The following is a 24,140-nucleotide window of genomic DNA, read 5'->3' on the forward strand; positions in this document are numbered from 1 at the left end:
ACCACCCATCCCCCAACAGCCCTCGAGGAGGTCCTGCCAGGCAGCCCTCCCAGCTTGCAGCTGCTCCCCAGGGGCAGGGTGACTTCCTGCCATCACCAAGCTCGGGGATGTCCGGGCTTCCTGTTTCCACCTTCGGCTACCCCAGCACCTCTGCTGCCGCCCCCCTCCCCTCCCACCACGTCAGGTCCCCACCGCGTGGAGGTCATCTGCCCGCTCCAACCCAGATCCACCTCTTTGCCGTCACACCCCCTCCACCATCGCCCAGCCCTGCTCTCTCCAGCCCCGGCCAGACCACGAAGACACCACACACCATGGGCAGGTTGGAGGCTGTTTCTTTATACAAAGGTAATCAACACCACGGACCCATCAGCAGCCTGCGGTGGCTCATGCTGGTCCGTCTCACCGCCCCTGGGGCTGGGCCGCCATCGGAGAGAAATACTACACCGGCCTGGGGACTGTCCCGCACGCCGGCGGGGAGCTCCCGAAGGGCAGACACAGACACGAGGGCACTAGAACCAAGAGCACCACACACAAAGGAAGGAAACGCAGAGCCAGGACCAGCCGCTGGTGGCCACTGCCGATCCCCGTCTCCCAGGCATTCTTCTGGGAGGCAAGGTGGCAGGTGGGAAGGGCCGCGGGCCTGGACCCCAGAAGCCCGGGTGTGCCACTACGAAGAACTAGGTGACTTTACGTGACCGCAGAGCGCCTCACCCTCCACGTCTGTAAACTGGAGACGATAAATCGCACTTCACAAAGTTGTCGTGAGGATGAACGGGGTTGAAATTGGGTATATATCAAAATAGTCGACACAGAGCTTGGCACATAGAGGTGTTTGATAAATAATTTTTCGTCAAGAAAATCTTAGCTCAGCTCGGAGAAGACCTTCTGCAGAGAGCTGACACGGGACAGAACTTCCCCAGAGATTCTCTATCAGGGGATCAGGACCCTGGAGCACTCCTTGGAGCCTGCAGCCGCTGGAACGGCCAGGGTTCCAGAATACACAGTGCCAGGGCAGTTGAGAGGGGTGGGGGGCTGGACTCCCAGGGAGGCACCCGCGGTAGCCGGGTAGACGGCCAAGGAGTTAGGGGTCGTCCCGAAATGGTTCTGCACGTAACACAGGCCGGACGCGGGCTGGTACGGGGGCAGGCTGGGCGCGTGCCCCGGGGGGCAGGCTGGCCAGGGGGCTACTTTCTGGCCACTGGCGTGCTGCAGCTGGGCGACAGGGTGGCTCGGGGACAGGTGAGGGTGGGCGCTCTGCGTGGGGTAGGAGCCGGGCACAGGGTTCAGCCTGGAAAGGAACGAGAGAGAAAATGGTCATCCCCCACAGTGACGCCAAGGCCCCCGGCTGCCATTGTACTGGAGAAAAGCTTGGGGTCACCAGACCGCTTCATCTGGCAACACAGTTTGGCCATTTTCTGTAACTAGCTCTGAGCACCAAGTGGGAGGCAGGTTCACCTGAGCCGGTCAGTTACCATGCCCCCAGAGGGAGGCGCCCATTCCCAGGCCTGCAGCCAGCCTGTAGGATGAAGGGGCCCTGAGCTCGTGACTAAGGCCACCTGAGGTGGAAGTGCTCACAGACTGTGCCACCCAGATGGAGGCGGGACCGGATCACAGCCGTCAGCGTGTCCGTGGCTGGCGCAGCGACTGCACCCAAAGAGAACGGCCCAACCTCGGGGGGAGGAAGGCAGGAGGGCTCTAATGGGTAACCCATGGCTTGGGCCCAGCCGTGACTGCTGTGAGGTTTTCTACCTGTGGCTTCAGGAATGAAGACTCACAGTTCCAAGTCCTGGTGGCAGGAACCAATGAGCCAGATGTACGGAGCTGCCCGTGCAGAGTTGAAAGACCCCACCACAGACCACGTGGCTGGGCACGAATGGAGACACAGCCCGAGGGTTTTACCCCCTAGACTTCGGCAGAATTCCAAATATAGAGAAGGACTGTCAATACCACTGAGGTTTGTGTTAGATGATTGGACCGAATCTGTAGATATTTCAGTTAGAGCCTGATTTTACGGGGTGCCTGGGTGGCTCAGTCAGTTAAGCGTCTGACTTCAGCTCAGGTCAGGATCTCACGGTTCGTGAGTTGGAGCCTCATGTTGGGCTCTGTGCTGACAGCTGAGAGCCTGGAGCCTGCTTCGGATTCTGTGTGTCCCCCTCTCTCTGCCCCTTCCCTGCTTGCGCTTTCTCTCCCTCTCGGGGAAAAAAAAAAAGAACTCGATTTTACAAATCAGTTGCTTAAGTACAGGAACAAAGCACTTAACAGCACTTCCGGGATTCATAAAACTATAGAGGATTTGGGCCACCAGAGGCTCTCCAAGAACCTCCAAGGACGCAGAGCTGTCCAGATCACGTAACTGCCAAGACAAACACGCATGTTGTAATGCCTGTGTCCCCCACCAGGCTGTCTGAGACATCACGTTCTGTTCTGGGTGCCAGTACCAGGCCCTGATAACGAGGGATCGTATGCCATGCCATGTGAGGGACACAGAAGGAACTGAGGGGTCACCATCTCCCTGACCCAGATCTGTTGGCCATGATGAAACGGAATGAGACCGACACCTAAGTGTCCCAGTTACAGACAGGCGGCTGTGATTCAGCATGGGAGAACTTTCTCCAGAATGGGGCCCCAGCCGGGAGGGGGGTGTAAGTTCAGGCCGAGTGACCACCCTCAGCTATCTGAGAGGGGGGTTTCCCTCACTGGGTGCAAGTTTGTACCCAAAGACCCCTTAAGTCCTCTCTCGTGTTTGTGAGAACAATGAAAAACCTGAAAGCCACAATACACCTAAATTTCAACAGGCTCCCCCACATTTATACCCCAGGGATCCCCTGCTGAAGCAAACGGGTGCGTGTGCCTTTCTAACTTTCCCAGCACTCCCCAGCAGTGCCCTCCCCTGCCAACGTTCCCAGCCTGTAGGAAACGGTCAGAGGGCCCTGAGCTGGTGAAGGCCGGGGGCATCCACCTCCCAAAATCAGCTACAAACAGCTTCCAATTCAACCGGAACCCTGCTTCTAGGGTGGCCTGGAGCACACAGTCTATTCCACAGCCGGTTGAAAGTAGAAAAGGGCCAATGGCAAAGCATCTGAACCTCACGGTGAGTTGTTTCCTTTGGGGAGACCGCTGGAGGAAGAAAACTTCCTATGTGGTGAAGCTAAGCATGGATGCAAGCAGAGGCCAGCAGTGGGGAACAGTGGAAAGGGGGTGCACTGGACCTGGAAGAAGCGACCGTAGTTCGAGACTGGTTTCAGTCTTTCTTCTAGGTTTCACCTAGAGAAACGGGGCCTCCTCTCTGGTAGGAAGGAGTGAGACTACGTGAGCATGGGTGGCTTGCCTAGCACCTTCCATGGAGTGGGTAAGCCTAGACTAGAAGACTGAAACCTCACCTCTTGCTGGGTAGCTGAGAAAATGCTACCTCTCAGGTCCTGGGCTGTTTCACGTCCAAGCCACCTAGCCAGCTGTGTGGACTGCCCGCTTCTTAACCTGTGCTCCATGTCAGAGCCCAAGCGGACCTGTGCAGCGTGTGTCAGCGCCCAGGGCTGGTAATAACACTGGATGGGGCCACTCCGTCCCACAGACTGTCACAAGTCACTCAGGATGATGCATGAGCGCTTTCAAATGCCTCCCCTTTCCCGTTCCAGCCGGGCAGAGTCTAGAGTGCTCGGAAAGCACCTGTGCATGCATGTTCTGGGCCCAAACCGGCCCACACCCTGTCCCTTCCTCCCATGATCCTGAGCCAGCCACCATCTCTGTACAGGGCCTAGAGTTACTTCAAGAATAAGCTTCAAGAATACTGTAACTTACTTCCGGCTGTGGGCGGCCCTTCTTTCGGCTGAAGAGCCTGAGATGTACTTGAACACTGAAATCTTCCTCATCAGGCTGAAGGGGAACTTCTGGTCGAGCTTCAGTGCTACCCGCTCTGAGAGATCGATGGAATAGCAGTAGGTGAGGCCATCTGAAGTTGACATATTAAGGAAAATTGGAGGCAGCTCAAGGGAGGAGGGCCGGGCCCTCCTCACAGAGGACAGGCTCCCACGTTTATTCTACAGCGGGATTAGCGCCCATCCTACCACAAGCTCGAGCTCAGGGGAAACCGAGAGTTGAGTTTCTAGTCCCTGCACCTCAGAGGGAACATGAACCAGCAGTTGGGGGAGAGGGGCAGACCGGTGCTGAGCCGGCCCATCCCTCAAACCCTGTCATTCCTGCAGTCCATCAAGCCAGCACACAGCTCTGTCCCTGCAGCGGGACGAGGCAAGAGGCTGTCCCAGTGCCCTCTGGGAGGACTGACGTCATCTTGTACTTTCATCCCCAAACAGAAGGCACCTTGCCTCAATGTGACCGAGTGACTTCACGTGGGACTCTTGGGCAGCTATTCCCTCACACTGTCACCACCCCCACCAAGTGGGCACTCTGGCCATCTGAACCGTGTCAACCCACCACTGCCTCGGCAACCATGAAGATTCAGCTTTATCTGTCCGTCCGTCCATCCATTCTTTGGACAAATATTTACTGGACAGCTGTCATACAGCAGGAACTAAGGAATGAGTAGTGCCAGACAAGGAGTAAGTCACTGGGGAAGAGTAAGTGGTGATCAGCAACAGCTTATCTGGAAGACCAGGCTGGGGACCCTGACCTAGTCGAGGGAGATCAAGGCAGCTTTCTCTAGGAAGGGATGAGCATGCTGAACCTAAATCGTGAGCAGCGGCAACTGGAAGACGGTGGCGATGGAGACAAGCCTGTACGGAAGCACCCAGAGCGTTCCTGAAGGCAGTGCCCTTCACTGGAATGCCACTGGCAGTGTGAGCAAGACAGTTCTTTGTGGGGCTAGACTGTTTCACTCAGCATCTCCGACCATCAGCCACTAAGTGGCAGTAGCACCTAGTCATTGTGACAACCAAAAATGGCCCTGCGTGTTACTAAATTCTTTCCGGGAGGAGTACATCTCTGAATGCTGATTTCCGATGATAACCGATGCTGTGAGGGAGTCCAAAGGCATCGCAGCTGATGATTTCAGAATGATCTCAAGAATCTTTCTGCCTCTGCCTCTGAAGTCCTAATACCAGACTAATCCCCCCACCACAGATAACTGTGAGCTGGGGTACACCCTTTCACATGCTTGCCTTCAGGCTCTGAACAGCAGACACTGCCAGGCTGTGATACCTACAAAAAGGGAAACAGATGCAGTGAGCCTCAAGATGGAGCTGGCTTTCAGCCTGGAGGCACTTTCCGAACTACAGCATCCAAAGGGGAGTCCAAGCAGAGTCCAGCTTTTTTTTTTTTTTTTTGCTGAATTGGAGAGAGAGAGAGAGAGAGTTCAGGGAGGAAAGAGTGCCTGGGATTCCCAGATCAGAGTAATGGAGAGAAGGGAGGTGCTCAGGGAAGGAGCTCCAGAAACACGCACGGGGTTCCCCGAGTCTTTAGCTGAAGGCCAATGTCCACACCGACAGGCCAGGACTCCCCAAGCAGGTGAAGAACAGCTGCTGAGCTACTGAGGGAACAACCATCAGGGAGCTGTTCGCTTAACGACTCCTGGAGCTCACACAGGGCACGGTCACGCTTGAGTTCTAACCACACGGGCAAAGAGACCTCCCTGGCACCCAGGGCATTCCGAGGAGCCTTCCAAAAGCTAATGCTTTGACAAGTAAATTAACTGCCTATGAGGGAAAAAAAATCAACACTTGTTAAAGAAAAGAAAAAAAAAAACACAACTCGGCCCTGGATACCACAACATTCACAGTGTCTAGTGTAAACTAAAAAATTACGAGACATGTGAAGAGGCAAGAAAATGGGTCCATGATCTGCAGGAATATCTCTGTCAAAAAGAGATCCCGAAATGATAGACATGACAGTGTTAACAGACCAAGGCTTTAAAATAGCAACGGTGAGGGGCGCCTGGGTGGCTCAGTCAGTTAAGCGTCTGACTTCGGCTCAGGGCATAATCTCACAGTTCGTGGGTTCGAGCCCCGCGTCGGGCTCTGTGCTGGCAGCTCAGAGCCTGGAGCCTGCTTCGGATTCTGTGTCTCCCTCTTTCTCTGCCCCTCCCCCGCTCGCTCTCTGTCTCTGTCTCTCAAAATAAAATAAAGACGTATAAAAAAATTTTTTTTTAAACAGTGATGGTGAACAGCTATTTTATAAATAGCTACTATACGTAAGTATATGAAGAGTTTAAAGGAAAACACAAACAAAATGAAGGAACAGATAAAAGATCCCAATATGGAAATGAAAACTATAAAAAGAAAAAAATAGAACCTCTCGAGTTCTTGCGCTGAAATATACAACATGAGAAATAAAAAACCAAGCAGACGGCTTTAACAGCTGAGCACACACTGAAGAAAAAAAGATCACTCAACAGGAAAGCAACGCAACAGAAAGTATCCAAACTGAAATGGAGAGGGGGAAGAAAGCTAAAAATATACAAAATAAACAGAGCCCCAGGGACCCACTGAACATATAAGTAGTCAAACATATGTGCAATTGGCACCCTGAAAGGAGATGGGCAAGTAGAAGAGAAAAAAAAATACTCGAAGGATAAAAAAATACTCGGAGGATAAAAAAATACATAATGAGGATATTTTTTTTTAGACTTGTATGAAAACTGTAAACTCACAGAGCCAAGATCCAATGACTGACTACAAGCAAGGTCGACACAAAGAAAATCACTCCAAAGGCACCACGTGATAATTAAATAGTGAAAACCAATGGTAAAAAAACTGTGAAAGAAGCAGAGAAAAGAATGAATTATGTAGGGAAAACACTAAAAATATTTACTGATTCTTCACAAAAAAAGAATACAAACCGAAAGTAATGCAATGACATCTTTAAAAGTGAAAGAATATCAGAGAAGGCCAGAATTCTGTATTTGGTGAAATAAAGGCATTTTCAGAGAACCGAAAGCTGAGACAATTTGTCACCAGCATACCTTACTGGAGGGTATGGGTGTGAAGGGAGGTTCTTCGGGCAGAAGAAAAATGATACCAGATGGAAACTTGAATCCACACAAAAGAATGAAGAGGATTATGAATGGTAAGTATGTGAGTTAATGCTGGCTTTTTTTTAAATTAAAATATATATAATTGACTGTTTAAAACAAAAGTAATAGCAATGTAGGGGTGCCTGGGTGGTTCAGGTGGTTAAGTGTCTGACTATGGCTCAGAGTCTGTCAGCACAGAGTTCAGGTTCATGGTTCATGGGTTTGAGCCACGTGTTGGGCTCTGTGGTACTAATAGCTCAAAGCTGGAGCCTGCTTCAGATTCTGTGTCCCCCTCTGTCTCTGCCCGTCCCCTGCTTGCGCTTTCTCTCTCTCAAAAATAAACATTTAAAAATGCGCATCTTAAAAAATTTTTTAAAAAGTAATAGCAATGTATTGTGAAGTTTATAACACGACAACAGTAGAAATAAAATGTAGGACAACAATAACATGAAGAATGAAGAGAGGGAAAACAGAAATATAATCTGTAAGATTCTTCAGTTATATATAAAGTGTTATATTACCCGTAAGTAGTCTGTGATAAATTAAAAATGTGTATTGTAAACCCTACAGCATCCACTAAAAAATAAGACATAAGACAGCAAACCCATAAAAGCCTATCTTTAAAAATGAAATAGCAGAACAATATTCAGTTGAAGCTAGGAAAAGAGGAAAAAAGGCACAAAAGAACATTTAGGACAAAGAGAAAACAAAAAGCAAGCAGGCAGACTTAACCCTGACCGTATCAATAATTATACTAAATGTACATGAGCTAAATGTACCATTTAAAAGGCAGAGATAGTCAGATTGGAGAACCAACTATATACTATCTACAAGAAACATGTTTTATTTTTATTTTTTTAAATATTTACTTATTTTGAAAGAGAGCATGAGCAGGGGAGAGGCAGAGGGCGTTAGAGAGAGAAGGGGGAAGGAGAGGGAGAGAGAGGGGGAGAGAGAGAGAGAGAGAGAGAGAGAGAGAGAGAGAGAGAGAATCTCAAGCAGGCTCCGAGCTAACAGCACAGAGCCTAACACAGGGCTGGATGCCACGAACCATGAGCAACATGAGATCATGACCTGAACTGAAATCAAGAGTTGGGTATGTCGGGTGTCCAGGTGGCTCAGTCAGTTAAGTGCCCAACTCTTGATTTCAGCTCAGGTCATGATCGCACAGTTTGTTGTGTTTAAGAACCGCACGGGCTCTGTGCTGATAATACAGAGCCTGCTTGGGATTCTCTGTCTTCTTTTCTCTCTGCTCCTCCCTCACTCATGCTGTCTCTCTCTCAAAATAAATAAATAAACTTAAAAAGGTTTTTGTAAGAGTTGGGCGCTTAACCAACGGAGCCACCCAGGTGCCCCAAGAAATAGGTTTTAAATTTACAGACACAGGGGCACCTGGGTGGCTCCATTGGGTAAGCACTCAGCTCTTGGTTTTGGCTCAGGTCATGATCTCACGGTTTGTGGGTCTGAGCCCCACGTTGAGCTATGTGCTGACAGTGTGGAGCCTGCTTGGGATTCTGTCTCCCTCTCTCTCTACCACGCGCCCCCCCGCCCCACTCACTATCTTTATCTCCTAAAATAGATAAATAAACATTAAAAAAATTTGTGAAGACACAAACACATTAAAATTATAAAGATGGAGGAGTACCTGGGTGTCAGTTAAGGTTCCAACTTTTGGTTTCAGTTCGGTTCGGTTTCGGTCATGATCTTACAGTTCATGAGTTCGAGCCCCACATTGGGTTCTGCACTGACAGTGTGGAGTTTGCTTTGGATCCTGTCTCCCTCTCTCTTTGCCCTTCCCCCATTTGTGCTCTTGCTCTCTCTCTCTTGAAAATACATAAACATTAAAAAATATCTATAAAGATGGAAATATATATACCCTGTAAATCCTAATTTTAAGAAAGAGAGGTGGAACTGCATAATAATACCAGCTAAGAGAGATTTTAGAACAAAGAATATTATCAGAGACTAAAATCGTCCATTTCACAATGATAAAAGGTGAATTCATCAAGATGACATAACAATCCTAGATACATATGCATCCAATGAGACCTTCAATATACTTGAAACAAAAACTGACAAGAATTGAAAGGAAAAAATAGAAAAATCTACAACTTTAGTTGGAGATTTCAACAGTCCCCTTTCAGTAACGGATAGAAGAAAAATAACTGTATAGAAGGTTAGAATAAGATCAACACCTTGACCTAACTGCCATACACTGAACACTACACCCACCAACTGCAGAGTGCACGTTCTGTTTAAGTACACATAGAACATTCACCAAGATCTATCAAATGTTGAGCCAGAAAATAATGTAAAAAGACTACAATCTTCACAAGAATGTTCTCTGACCTTATGAGAGGAAATTAGAAATCATCAATAAAAAGAAGTCTGGTATTACCAAAAATTTAGAAATTAAGCAACTCACTTGTAAATAACCCTTCGATCTAAGAAGATATCCCAGGGAAAATTAGAAAATACTTTTAACTCAGCGAAAATGAAAATATAAGATCAAAATTTGTGGGATGCAGCTAAAATAGTGCTTACGGGAGAGTGAAAAAAATTTTTTTTTAATTTTATTTTTGAGAGAGACAGAGTGTGAACGGGTGAGGGGCAGAGAGAGAGGGAGACAGAATCTGAAGCAGGCTCCCGGCTCTGAGCTATCAGTGCAGAGCTCGGCACGGGGCCTGAACTCATGGACTGAGATCATGACCTGAGCGGAAGTCAGATGACCAACTGACTAAGCCACCCAGGCGCTCCTTACAGGAGAGTTTATAGCTTTAAATTTTCATATTAGAAAAAAAGGTTTGGGGCCCCTGGGTGGCTCAGTCATTCAGCTCAGGTCATGATCAGTTTGTGGGTTCCAGCCCCACGTCGGGCTCTGTGCTGACAGCTCGGAGCCTGGAGCCTGTTTCAGATCCTGTGCCTCTGTCCTTTTCTGCCCCTCCCCTGCTTGCTCTCTCTCTCTCTCTCTCTCTCTCAAATCAATAAACATTAAAAAAAAATTTTTTTTAATTAAAAGAAAGGTTCAAAATAAATGCATTAAATTTTTAAAATAAGATAAATAAGAACTATGTGATCAATGTGTACTTACCTACCCTAATAGCTTATAGAATCACAGACTGAAAGAGATTTTAGAGGGTGCCTGGGTGGCTTAGGGGGTTAAATAAACCATCCTTGATTTTGGCTCAGGTCACATGATCTCATAGTACAGGAGATCGAGCCCCATGTCGGGTTCTGCTCTGACAGTGTGGAGCCTGCTTGGGATTCTCTCTCCCTCTCTCCCTGCCCCTCCCCTGCTCAAGCACTCTCTTGCTCTCAAAATTAGTAAACTGAAAAAAAAGGACATTTTAAGAATGTACCTTATCCTTCCTCCAACACTAACCAATGTTGAAGAAAGTAAGCCACGCTGAGGTACCTGGCGGATTCAGTTGGTAGAGCACAAGGCTCTTGATCTCAGGACTATGAGTTCAAGCCTCATGTTGGGCATAGAGATCACTTAAAAAAATTTTTTTTAATAATAAAAAAAGGTAACCCACATTGTATTATAAAATGCCCCCCTTACCCCCTCAACTGCCAGAATATTTATACAAGAGATGTAAGACTTATCCTAAGTTTTTAACCATCCATTGGATCCTGTCTTTAAAAAAATTTTTTGGGGGGGCACCTGGGTGGCTCAGTCAGTTAAGCATCTGACTTCGGCTCAGGTCATGATCTTGTGGTTTGCGAGTTTAAGGCCCATGTTGGGCTCTGTGCTGACAGCTTGGAGCCTGGAGCCTGCTTTGGATTCTGTGTGTGTGTGTGTGTGTGTGTGTGTGTCTTTCTCTCTGCCCCTCCCTCGTTCTCTCAAAAATAAATATTATAAAATTCTTTTGTTTTTTTTCTGACAAAAAGACTAAACCAAACCAAAGCCAAACCAAACAAACCTACTTCCTATTCCTTTCATGGACCATCTCCAGCTCATGGGTATTTCAGATTCTTCCAATAAAAACTTGTGTCCTAAGTAGCCAAATGTAGGGCTTATGCCTCTGTTTACGAGGGAAAAAAACTTCAAGTCAGAATATTTCACTAACTGGCGGTGCTACGCTGGCGTGAAAAGAAAGCTAGCTATGTCAACGCTTTGAGATGGGCAAACTCTGGCCTAGAGAAGGGAAGTGACCCACCCAAGTCCACATGGTTTTCAAAGCTGAAGTTCAAATGTAGATTACCTATGTCTGAGCCCACAGCTCTACCTACCTATGACCACCCCTGACCCCCATCCCCCACTGTGGCTTACCATTCACAATGTCACCTCCCTACATCCCTTCCACGAAGGATACATGTGAGCCCAATCCCAAGTCCACAGACATTACTGAGAAAGGAGGTCTGGGGGATGAGCCACGAGGCACACAGCAGGAGCCACGGCACCAGCATCGAGGGCACAACCATGCCGAAGACCAGGGCCCTCCTCATCCGAGAGCGGACAGAGTTGACCCCCAGCATGGCGAAAGCCACTGGGGTGAAGCCTCTGGCGTCCTCCACCTCCCCCAGCTTCGAGAGCGAGGACACAGCTTCAAACGACAGGAAGATGATAGCGGAGAAGATGGCGAAGATCACGGTGAAAAAGCAGTGGCGGACGGTGCCCACGGTTCTCTCGAAACTGCCGGCAAAGCGCCAGATGATGATGGCACCACACAGCAGAGAGACTGGATTCTCATAGACAAAGATGTACGTGACCAGCCTGTAAACTGCAGAGGGGACAGGGTTAGCGGCTGGACCTCGAGTGGCTCTAAAGGAGGGAAAGCCCGGTTATAACCCACCTCGGGAAGGGGGAGTGGCTGGCTGTCAGCGCCAGTGCAAATCAGCCAGGAGCCACGAAAGGCAGTGGGAGACAACACTGAAGGACCCAAGACTCAAAGCAGAAGTGTGACATCCAGTCCTTGCTCTCTTTCCCGGACCTGGAGCAAGTCCGTGACTAGCTTCCACGTGGGGAAAAAAAATAATACTTTTTAGCATGGGACGGTCTTGGAATTTGTAACGTGCTTCATAATCCTTTTTCATTCATTTATTTTTTTGAGGTTTTTAATACTGACCTATCTCACCGGGCAGTTTGAGGGTTAATTAATTGTAACAGCTTCAGGGTGGATTGAGTGGGTATCACTTAACACTCTGTGCCAGTCTCCTCGCTGTAATCCTGACCTCTCCTTCCATAGTGGCTGTTCAGAGGAAGAAAAAAGGGACCGTGAATTATTTTGCACCTGGAACGATGATAAAACTATCACTAATAAAATATAGAACTCAGACATCTCTCTGGAAAGTGCGTATCCAACCTTAGAGGTAGAGCAATGCTTTATGGCGATAAGACAGCAAAGAATCTTACTCCTATTTTTTTTCTAAAAGCAGTCACTTCTCATGTATTTTTATGTCCCCACAGGCCAAAGCACTAAAGTGAAGGAGGGGATTGGCGAGGTAGCAGTAATATTGAACCTTGGAGGCCTAAAGGCTTGTAGTGGAATCTTGGCTCGGTCACGTCCAGGCTGGCTGAGCTCAGTCAAGTCATGGGTCCTGCAAGCTTCAGTTTCTTCGTCGTAAAGTAACAGGATTACAGGATTGCATCCGAGGGCTTCAAAGATCTCTTATTTGTCAAATACTCACATGCCCGTGATCCCCACACTCTGAGAAGCTGTGAGCTAAAGGGACAAAAGGGGAGCTCGGTTTACACTGGCATCCTAAATATCCCTGAAGACGCGCTCTCTGTAGCTAGGGTGCTGGTGGCGAATAGTTTTTGATTTGAACAGGGAAGCAACCATATACTTCAGGCCATCTCTGTAAGGTTTTGTGATCTGATGAGTACTTTATTTTGTCGAATCATTCCAAGCACAAACGTGAAGATTCTAGAAGTAACTCTGTATGAGCTGGGTATTATAATACACCACCAAGGCTCCAGTTCCCAAACATCACACGCTAAAAAAAAACCAACCCGTGTTTCTGTCTCTATTGCATGACTTAATAGCTCTTCGATTCCCCATTAACGCCTGTTTCACCTAAATAATGGGGAATAATAAAGCCCACGTCACAGGATGGAGATTAAAGCTCATGAGTGTGTTCTTTGCAAAACAACAAAAGCTATACAAATTTCCCATTTTCCTCCCCAGAAAAGAATGGGGAAGACACAGAGACTACAAAAGTCTCTCATGAGCCGATGTTTATATTCAATTCCCTAGAGAAAACAAACACCTTTCCCATGGCACACGATGCCTCCTCCCTCCCATGAGCTGGGAATAGGGTGTCTGGATTAAGATACACACAAGTCAACAGAAGAAATTCTAAACCCCAAAGAGGCCGGGACGCTTATCGGGAGGGGGTGGCCACAGAGGAGGCTTAAGTGTCCTTAGAAGGCGAGAAAGACATTTTTTTGTCAGTGTGGCGGTGAGGAAGTGTGTGTGCGACGGGAGAGGAAAAAATCCTCCGCGGAGAGAGAGCCTGAGTGAACGAAGCCGGTTTGCTGGCGCAGGAGTGTGGGGCATTAACCAGGCCGGTGGCGCCAGGGGAGGGAACAAATTCGGGTACGTTAGATGGAGTAATAGGAAGATGGGACTCTAGAGGGACAACGACGCGGGATATGGGACTGGTCCTCCGGGCGGGGAGAAGGATGGTGCGGATGGAGTGGCTGGAGGTGCTGCCTGCGGCTCGGACGCAGGGATGGCCTGGCGAGGTGGTGGGAAGAGGGCTGGCCCCCGCGGCCCGGCACCGCCTCTGCTCACCTTGCCAGTTGCGCAGGGCCTCGGACCGCAGCGAGAGGCCCGAGGGCGCCAGGGGCGGCTGCAGCAGGAACAGGCGGGGCCCGGAGACCAGCAGCGAGAGCAGCGCGGTGAAGAAGGTGGCGGATGGCACCTCGGGACACAAGGACCAGCTCCGAGACCCGGGCTCCGAGACCGCCATGGCCGCCATCGTTCCGCGCCCAGCCTCGGCGCGGGTTCCTTCCGCCTCCCTGCGGCTGTCTCCCCTGGCAACAGCGGCGGAGGGAGCCGGAAGCCCCGCCTCCTCAAGGCCCCGCCCCATGCCGAGCTGTCCAATCCGCTCGTGCCGCCAGCCTCCCGCGCGAGCTGGCCGCAGGTAGTCGGAGCAGCGCCCTCTGGCGTGCAATCCTGGGGCCCCGCGCAGGTGCGCTGCCGGGACAGCTTTGGGGACGCCGGTTTGAATTCCATATCCTCGGCTCCAGATACCTAATGATTACTGTGTCTTGCCGTTTACAGAGCTCTTTCACTCACATACGCACACGCACACACACGCACTGACTTACCTGTGCTTATCCCCATTATACCGATGAGGAAACTGAGGTCTGAGGAGGGCCCTGAGTAATTCGTTTGAATGGCAAAGACAGAATTCGTTAGGCCTGGCATTGGCTGGGAGTACAGCCGGCGCAGCTTTCCGTGGCTGGAGTGGAGAGGAAGGGGCAGGAGATGAAGTCTGAAGCGTTAGAATGTAACATAAGCACCTTAACCTTCAGGTCTATTTCAACACTTCAAATCGGACAGAGTACAGCTATTTTAGGTAGACAACTGGAATGTTGTTTTCCTGGTTCCAGATGCGCAGGAAGGCGAGGCAATCTGCCCAAGGTCACAAGCACAAAGTGGTAGGATTAGGATTTGAATCCCGTTTGGGACGCTCCAATTTTCTGCCCTTTTCGCTATTCCCCCTCCTATCCCACCTACTGCTACCTGGATGTAAATTTGACTCGAAGCCACACGACTACTTCGCTCTTTGTACTGGACATTCGTGTCCATTCTCTGGCCCTACTCTGCACACTCTGCAATTCTGACAGTGTCCGTGTTCCCATGGGCCTCAGGACAAGAACCTGAGATTCTTTGTGTCCTTTGTGGTCAGTGCTAAAAAATAACCTTATAATTTTCCGGGGGTTTAATATACATATAAAATCCCCAGAAAATTATATATATACACATGTATACACACACACACATACATACATACATAAACACACATAGTAATGAGACAAATTTAAGGTTTTTAAACTATTTATTTTTGAAAGAGAGTGAGAGCTAGAGCATGAACTGGGGAGAAGCAGAGAGAGAGAGAGAGAGAGAGGGAAGGAGACTCAGAATCCCAAGCAGGTTCCAGTCTCTGAGCTGTCAGCACAGAGCCCAACGCGGGGCTCGAACTTACAAACTGCGGGATCATGACCTGAGCTGAAGTCAGATGCTTAACCGACTGACCACCCAGGCGCCCCATCAATGGGACACATTTCGATGAACACTGGGTATAGTTAACTCATGCTTCTCATGGTGCAGCAGTGGACATACAAATTAATTAAGGTTTATTCCACAGGAAGCAAAATATGAATCAGGAGTGCGGGAACTTGGGCTGCTGGAACCGTGGGAAGAGGAAGGGGGGGTGGTCCCAGCTCCTCTGTGCCAGTCAGGCAGCCCCAAGAATTCTGGGTCTACTTCTAGACACCTATCCTGAAAGAGAATGTAGGAAATTAGAGCTCGTCTAACAAAAAAGACCAGGACTAGGAAGGAAGCAGGAGGGGTGGGGGAACTTCAAGTCATAACTCACAAGAACAATTAAAGGAACCAGAGAGAGATTTCTCGAAAAGCTTCAGGGGTCCTGCCCACTGGCTGTAACTATCTGGAGGCTTTTCCTGAAGGTGCGGGGGTAGGTTTATTCTGTGTCACTCCAGAGGGAAGGATTGAGACCGAAAGGTGGCAATGGCAACGAGACCACATGACATAAGGAAGCCCTTTCTGACAGTTTGGGTTGTCCATCCTTGGAATGAGCTGCCTTATCAGTAGTGAGCTCCCCGTCTCTAGTAGTGTACAAGCAGAAGCCATGTGGTGACTTGATGAGAATATCGAAGATATTCAAGCATCCATTTGAGGTGGAAGTAGATGGCTTTTAAAGTCCCTTTGGATACTTTATTTCTAAGTCTCCACAAACAAAGCGGAACACATGTGCAGGGATGATACATTTACTACTTGCCAGGGGGTCCAGGAAAAGTGCATTTGATCTCCTGGCAGAACAAGAGTTGTAGTGATTTCACATATCCTACGGTCCAGGGAGCCTCCGACAGTCTCCTGCTCTCTGTCTCTGCCTCTTCCTCATTTTCTCCCCATTATGCCTCCAGAAATCCCCAAGACCTTCTCTTCAGTCAGGGGACAGAGAACTAGCATGAGCAAAGCGGAGCCTTCTTCAGCTCGAGGATGGGGCACTGCGGGGCTATGAATCATTTTTGTTCTACCTGCTTTGCCCTTGGGCTGCAGAGAGACTTCGGGTCTCAAATGTGCTACCCAGGGACACCTCTGTTTATGGTTCTACCAGGCACCCTCTTCCGGCTTGGAGAGGGTCTGGTTCTCCAGGGACCAGGCTTTGAGGCTGAGAGACAGAAAACAGACAGACAGACACACACACACACACACCCCACTGTGGAGTCTCTAGATCAAATCCATGAGCAAGTGCTATTGGCTGCATTTCTAACACATTCTTTTTTTTTTTTTTTTTTTATTTCTAGGCGAGAGAGAGAGAGAGACAGCGTGAGCAGGGGAGGGTCAGAGAGAGAGGGAGTCACAGACTGAAACAGGCTCCAGGCTCTGGGCTGGCAGTCGGCACAGAGCCCGACGCGGGGCTCGAACCCATGAACCGCGAGATCATGACCTAAGCGAAAGTCGGACGCTTAACCGACTAAGCCACCCAGGCGCCCCTTTCTAACACATTCTTTACCCAGCAGCAAGGGTGAGTTTGTGTGCATGTGCGTGTGTCTGTGTGTGTGTGTGTTAAGTCAATCATAAGAGCCCGGGTGCGTCTGTGTCCTATTCCCTGTGAATCTTCCTCAGCTTATCTTTCCACCAGTTCATATACCCTGGGGGAGACAGAATAATGGCTCCCAAAGTGTCCACGTCCCAATCCCTGGAACGTACGGATGTGTTATCTCATGTAGCAAAAGCGACTTTGCAGATGTGATGAAATTAAGAGTTAAGGTTATCCTGACCAACGGAATCAGGGGGGTCCTTTTAAGGAAGTAGGAGGGCAAGAGGAAGAGAGGGTAAGGAGACCAAGGCAGAGGTCGAAGCTATGTGCTTTGAAGATCGAGGCAGGGGCCACCGGCCAAGGAATGAGGTCATGGCTAGAAGCTGGAAAAAGAAAGGACACTGAGGCTCCAGAAGGAACACAGGTCCGCCATCACCCTGCTTTTAGTTCTGTGAAGACCATTTCAAACTCTGAACCCCAGAGCTGTCAAGACTATAAATCTGTGGGGTTTCGCACCAATACTAAAATTGTGGCAAGATACACTTAACACTTACCATCTCAGCCATTTTTAAGTGTACAGTTCGGGGAGGGGGTGTCAAATATATTCACACTGTCATGCAGTTCTCACCACCGTCCGTCTCTCTCCAGAGCTGAAACTCTGTATTCATGGAGCGCTAAGTCCCCGTTCCCTCGCTCTGTGCAGCTCGTGGTAACCGTTGTTTGCTGTCTCCATTATTTTGACTACGCTAGGGACCTCATATAAGTGGAATCATACAGTATGTGTGTTTCGTGATTTGCTTATTGCACTGAGCTCAAGGCTCATCTGTGTTGTAGCAGGTATCAGAATGGCCTTCCTTTTTTAAGGGTCCATAATATTCCATTATCTGTATATACTACCTTTCCTCCATTCATCTGTGGGTGGACACTTTGGTTTGCTTCCACCTTGTGGCTGTTGTGAGTAATGCTGCTAAGAACAGGGGTGTACACATCTCCCTGAGACTTAGCTTTTAATTCTTTCGCATAGCTACCCGGAAGCAAAATTGCTGGATCACATAGTAGGTCTCTTCTTAATTTTTCGAGGAACCACCAGATTGCTTTCTGCAGCGAAAGCGCTATTTTACATGCCTACTAACGAAGGGCAAGATTCCACTTTCTCTGCATCCTCATCAACGCTGGCTATTTTCTGGTTTTGGGGGGGGGGGTTTTGTTTTGTTTTGATAGTAGCCATTCTAATGGGTGTGATGTGGTAATTTGTGCTGTTTGAAGACCCCGAGTTGGTAGTAATTTAGTAATGCAGTAATCTCCTGTTAAGCAGCAACAAGAAATGAATGCATTCCCTCCCTCACTACACTGGTTTCCCTTCTGGTTTTCAAAGAGGACAAGATCTTTCTCACCTCAGGGCCTTTGCACCTGCTCTTTCCACTGCTGAAATGTTCTTCTCCCGGCTCCTAGTATGGCGGTTTCCTTGCGGGCCGTCAGGTCTCCAGCTCAGATGCTCCTTCGGAAGGGCCTTCCCAGATTCTCCCGGGAACTTCTCTGTTTGGTGCGCTTGCTGCTGTCCCAAACTGTCTTGCCTATTCTCATCTTTCCTCCTCTGATGGTCACTGTTACTAGACTGTGAGCTCCCTGAAGACAGAGACCTGCTCTGCGGTTGGCATCTGGAGTAGATCCTGGGACATAGTGGGTGCTCATACACACTTGGTGGCCCGTCCTCTGCACAGCTGGTGTCTGGTGCCGGGAAGAGGTTTCTTTGAGGACCTGAGAAACGAGCACCGGTTGCCTCACTCTGCACAACTGAGACAGCTCTGGGACCAGTGCTTAACCACCCATCTTGGCGGGTTGAGGTGTCCTGGATTTGCCGCCCGGATCCCAGGGCACGTCTGCAGGAGGCACAGAATGACTTGCAGGGCTCCCTAGGGCTGGGGGCAGGGGGCAGGGGGGCGGAGCTGCACCAAGGGCGCGGGACTTCGGGCCTCAGCCTCTCAGCCCGAGCGCGCTGAGTAGCGCAGCCCCTTGCTGGTCCGCACTTGCCTCTCTTGCCTCATCTGTTGCTGGAGGATGGCCCAAGAGCAGAGCCACGTGGGCGGCCACTTCCCAACTTGAGCTTCGTTTAGCCGCCCTGGGGCCTCCAAGCCACGTCCTTACTGCCCCCTGGTGGACAGCTCCGTGCAGGGTTCCTCTCTGATGGAGAAAAGGCCCGGTCCCACAGCAGAATGCTGCCCCCTGCTGGCTGTCTCGGGAAGCGGCTCTCGTCCAGACGGATAGTTTAATGGGGTGACAGTGTAGTCCTGCTTAGGTCCCAAATCCTGTATGGCAACATCCCAAGGTAGAGAAACTGCAGCCTTCCGTGCCACTCATCTGCCGCACCATGTCTCCCCAGTTCTGTTGTTCAACGTGCACAAGATGGGGGAGCCCAGCAGGAAGCCCAGTGCCTGAACACGCATTCCCCAACACTGCCCCCCCNCCTCCCACCTCCTTCTGGGTGGCGTCTGGGTTTCTACAGTGATTCTCAGGATCTCCCCCAGCGCTTAGCTTCAGTGCATCATGGAAAATGAGGTGTGCAGGAACCAAATTGTGGAAGCCCTTTCAGGCTGTGACGAGGAGTGAGACATTTTCTCTTGACTGCTGTAAGTTTAGAGGGGTTAAGCTGGGGTTAGAGTCATGGCCCATTCATACTTTAGCCTTTAGAAAGGCTGGGGAAATGAGCATTGTTAGCATTGCTGAGAGGATTGAAAATTGGTACAATTTCTGTGGAAGGAAATTTCACAATATTTTCCAAAATGACTAACAGGCGTATTTTTTTTTTTTTTAACAGGCGTATCTTTGAACCAGCAATTCCACCTCTAGTATTTTAAGCTGCAGATGTACTTGCAGAAGTGGAAAATGTCTTATGTAAACAGCTATTCATTGTAGCGTTGGCTGCAATGACAAAAAGCCTACAGATGTCCTAACGTACGCTGCCGCAGGAATGATTAATAAATTACGGTCTGTTCCTTCGAAGGAATACTCTATACAGTCCTAAAAATAAAATACAACAACAACAACAAAAAATGAGGAAGCTATGTATCAATACGGAATGATATCTAAAATATTTTGCAGTGTGGGAAAAGCAAGGTTAATAACTGGAGATAGTGTGCTACCATAAAGGTGGCGGGAGATAAAAATTCATTTTTTCAATGCTAAATGATCACGGTGGTTTCGAACTCCCCAGGGTTGGCTGAGGCCCCTGCTGAGACAGCATGACACCCTAGTTTCCTCTACAATGATGCTTCCTTCCTTTCCCTGGGTGCTCATCCTAAGAGCGCTTCGCTGATGAATATTAACCTCTGTCTCAGAATGTGCTTCCTGGAGAGCCCAACCTGTAACAGCACAAATTGAATTTTACTGGAAGTCACCAGTTTTCCAGCATGGGTCTCTTATTTTTTTTTTTTAATTTTTTTTAATGTTTTATTTATTTCTAGGAGAGAGAGAGAGACAGCGTGAGCAGGGAAGGGTCAGAGAGAGAGGGAGACACAGACTCCGAAACAGGCTCCAGGCCCTGAGCTGGCAGTCAGCACAGAGCCCGACGCGGGGCTCGAACCCACGAACCGCGGGATCATGACCTAAGCGAAAGTCGGACGCCTAACCGACTAAGCCACCCAGGCGCCCCAACATGGGTCTCTTATTTGATACTCCTACCAGCAGTAACTAAGAATTCCAATTGTCTCTCATCTTTGTCAACACGGGGTGTACATTCATTTTGATTTTAATTTGGCTTTTCATGATGACTCAGGAGCGTATTGGCCATTTTGTGAAATACCTGAATACAAATAAAATATTAAACATGAGGGGGGGAGGGACGCCTGGGTGGTTCAGTGGGTTCAGCATCCAACTCTTGATTTTGACCCAGGTCATGATCTCATGGTTCGTGAGTTCGAGCCCCACATCAGGCTCTGCGCTGACAGTGTGGAGCCTGCTTGGAATTCTCTGTCTCTCCCTCTCTCTCTGCCCCTCCCCTACTTTTGCAGTCTCTCTCTCCCAAAATAAATAAACTTAAGAAAATAAAAATGAAAAAAAAAAAAAAAGAGATGACTTTGGAAACTGTGTGAAAGGGAAAAGAGTAAAAATAGGGGTCCCGTCAGTAAGTAGTGCAGGGATGACAATGGTCAGACACACATGGTAGCAGTGGAGGCGGAGAGAGGAGGGTGGGTTTGGAGTATAATGTGGAGGTGGAGCTCATGAGATGGATGGTTGATAGAGGGGGTTTGCAGAGGGAGAGAAAGGAGGAATCAAGGAGAGAATCCTTCTAGGTGCCCCTTGACGATCTGGGGACAAGGAAGAGGAGAACAACATTGAGAGGCGGGTGGAAATCATTCTGGAGGAGAGGAAGGACCAGGAGATCCTGAAAGGGCAAGAAAGGCACTGGGGGCCAGGGGCCAGGATGGATGAAGAATGAATCTGTACAAAGTTACAATAATTGAAACGGTGTGGTGCTGGCCTAAGGACAGGCCTATGGACCAATGGAATAGAATGGAGAGCCCAGAAATAAACCTCACATGCATGGCCACTGGATTTTCAACAGGGGCACCAACCAAGACCCATGGGCGACTTTCCCTGATGGAAGGATAGTATTTTCAGCAAATGGTGCTTGGAAAGCTGGATATCTACACACGGGAGAGTGAAGCCGGGTCCTCATCTTGTACAAAAAAAAACAAAACAAAACAAAAAAACAAAAAACAAAAATTAACTCAAAATGTATCAAAACCATAAAACTCTTGGAAGAAAACACGGCGGGNGACAGAATTTTTATGACATTGAATTTGGCAATTTCTTGGATGTGACACCGAAAGCACGGGCAATAAAATTAAGAAGAGATACATTGAACTTCGTCAAAATGAAAAGCTTGTGAATCAAAGGACCCTATGAAGAGGATGGAAAGACAGCCCACAGAATGGGAGAAAGCTCTTTAAAGAATATACACATGTAAGTCTTTATCACTTTGTTGTTGTTTTTTTTAATTTTTATTTATTTCTAGGAGAGAGAGAGAGACAGCGTGAGCAGGGGAGAGTCAGAGAGAGAGGGAGACACAGACTCTGAAACAGGCTCCAGGCGCTGAGCTACCTGTCAGCACAGAGCCCGACGCGGGGCTCGAACCCACGAAGCGCGAGATCATGACCTGAGCAAAAGTCGGACGCTCAACCGACTAAGCCACCCAGGCACCCCTATCACTTTGGATTAGTTATTGGTTTCTTAGTTTTGACACCAAAAGTACAAACGACCAAAGAAAAATATGGTCTCGGTGAACATCACCAAAATTAAGAACAGTCATGTGTCAAAGAATGCCATCCAGAAAATGAAATGACACAATGGTAGAAATGTTTGTAAATCACAACTCTGGTAAGGGTCTAGTATCCAGAATATATAAAGAACTGTCATAACTCAACAATAAAAGGGAACCCCAACTGAAAAATTAGGCAAGGGATTTGACGGAACATTTCTCCAGAATAAACAGAGGCTCAACTTTATTAATCATTTAGGAAATGCAAATCAAAACTGTATCGAGGTACTTCTTCATACTCAGTAGGATTTCTAAATTGAAAGAGAGAGAGGGAGGGAGGGACGGAGGAAGGAAGGAAAAATGACAGTTAGTGAGGGTGTGGAGGATCTAGAACCTTCATACACCGTTGTGGAGAATGTAAAATGGTGACATTACTGTAAAACAATGGCAGTTTTTCAAAAAGTTATTCATAGAGTTATCAGATGGCCCAGCAATTCAAACTCTATGAATATACCCAAGGGAAGAGAAGCAGCTGTTCAAACAAAAATGTACACAAGAAATGTATTCATAATTGGCCCTCAAGGGGAAACAACCCACATATCCATCAACTGATGAGTGGATAGATAAAATGTGGTATGTACATACAGAGAAATATTTGACTGTAAAAAAGTATGATGTACTGGGGCGCCTGGGTGATCCAGTTGGTTAAGCGACCAACTTTTAGCATAGGGCTCTGTGGTGACAGCTCGGAGCCTGGAGCCTGCTTCATATTCTGTGTCTCCCTCTCTCTCTGTTCCTCCCCTGCTCATGCTCTGTCTCTGTCTCTGTCTCTCTCCAAAATATGTAAACATTAAAAAAAAAAAGAATGATGTACTGACACATGCTACCATGCAGATGAACCTTGAAAACATGTGCAGTGAAACAAACAAGTCCGAAAGGAGCACAGATCGAACGGTTCTATTTATATGAAATGTCCAGTGTAAGCAAATCCATAGAGATAGAAAATACCTTAGTGGTCGCTGAGCTGTGGGGGAAAAGGGGAATGGGGGGGGAGTGCTAATGGGTATGGCATCTTTTGGGGGGTGATAAAAATGTTCTAGGGGTGCCTGTGTGGCTCAGTTGGCTGAGGTCCAGCTTCGGCTCAGGTCATGATCTCATGGTTCATGAATTCAAGCCCCGCATTGGGTTCTCTGCTGTCAGCACAGAGCCCCCTTCAGATCCTCTGCTTCCCTCTCTCTGTGCCCCTCCCTGGCTTGCGCTTTGTCTCTCTCAAAAATAAACAAACATTTAAATAACATGTTCTAGAATTAGTGGTGATGGTTGCATAACTTTTTGAATATACTAAAAACTACTGATCCGTACACTTTAATAATGGTGGATTTTACAGTAGGTGACATATCTCAATAAAAAATGTATACATAGGAATATAAATTCAAAAATCACCAAAAAATCTGATAGGACTGTATACCAAAAAGAATGAATTTTCCTGCGTGTAAATTTACAAATTTTAAGGATGAAGACATTGCAAGTTTCCGGAGGGTAGAGCCTATATCTGAATCAGATGTGTGCCTCCAAAGAATCTCGTGTGGTGCCTTATGGCTAGTGGTCAAGTATTAAAGCAAGTGATGATTAAATCATCATTCTTTCCTTTGGGCCGGCATTATCATCTTTAGTGCAATTGTTCTTTTATTGCCATGGTCCAGTGCTGACTAGAGGTTCCCTTTTCTTCATGACTGATGAGATTTCAGTTCCAGTGAGCACACGTTGATGCAGAGTCACTTCCCAGGGTATTGCGCACTGTCAACCTGGATCAGCGTGCCCTGTGCCCTTCAGAGAAACAAGCCCTCTTAGTCTGTCTGACCCAACGGACTGTTGTGCCTGAATCGTGAGTCCCCTGAGACCCCTAAGGAGCTGTCATCGATGCAAGTACATAAGGGTCTTTATTACAAGCTCGAGCAGGGGCTCACCCGTTTACCATCACAGCAGCAGCAAGGAGAAGCCTCGAACAATGGCAAGCAGGGTTTTTATGGGGTAAGGGACGGGGGTGTTGCAGTGCACACGTTGTACGTTTTGCATCATCACATAAGCACCAATCATAATTGAACAACACCCATGGTTACAGTTTTGACCATTCAGTATCCGTAAGGCGTCTGTTACTTTTGGCGGGATCCAATCATG

General features: G+C 48.3%; 1 protein-coding gene across 2 annotated transcripts; it reads right to left on the reverse strand.

Annotated features, from left to right (window-relative positions):
* Positions 1 to 316: 316 nt before the first annotated feature.
* On the reverse strand, positions 317 to 14,381 carry RHBDD2 (rhomboid domain containing 2). Of its 2 annotated transcripts, none has more exons than XM_077777800.1 (4): positions 14,244 to 14,381; positions 11,281 to 11,688; positions 3,799 to 3,949; positions 317 to 1,288 (listed from the first exon to the last, which is right to left on the reverse strand). In XM_077777800.1, exons 1-4 carry the CDS (start codon positions 14,341 to 14,343, stop codon positions 931 to 933), a joined length of 1,017 nt encoding a protein of 338 aa, XP_077633926.1. In that variant the 5' UTR covers positions 14,344 to 14,381; the 3' UTR covers positions 317 to 930. The 2 variants fall into 2 exon arrangements, with proteins under 2 accessions (XP_077633926.1, XP_077633925.1); XM_077777799.1 differs by lacking the exon at positions 14,244 to 14,381 and adding an exon at positions 13,705 to 13,946.
* Between the last annotated feature and the right edge of the window lie 9,759 nt (positions 14,382 to 24,140).

This window comes from Crocuta crocuta, unplaced genomic scaffold (assembly GCF_008692635.1).
Source record: "Crocuta crocuta isolate KB4526 unplaced genomic scaffold, BGI_CrCroc_1.0 scaffold217, whole genome shotgun sequence".
Taxonomy (NCBI): Eukaryota; Metazoa; Chordata; class Mammalia; order Carnivora; family Hyaenidae; genus Crocuta; species Crocuta crocuta.

Bases quoted from the DNA above. Each gene is read 5' to 3' on its own strand.
- RHBDD2 (XM_077777799.1), bottom strand. From the start codon at position 13,891: ATGGCGGCCATGGCGGTCTCGGAGCCCGGGTCTCGGAGCTGGTCCTTG. The intron at 3,950-11,280 runs GTATCCTTCGTG...TGTCAACTTCAG, and splicing joins ACTTGGGATTGGGCTCACAT to ATGGCCTCACCTACTGCTAT. The intron at 1,289-3,798 runs GTAAGTTACAGT...GTTCCTTTCCAG, and splicing joins AGGGCCGCCCACAGCCGGAA to GCTGAACCCTGTGCCCGGCT.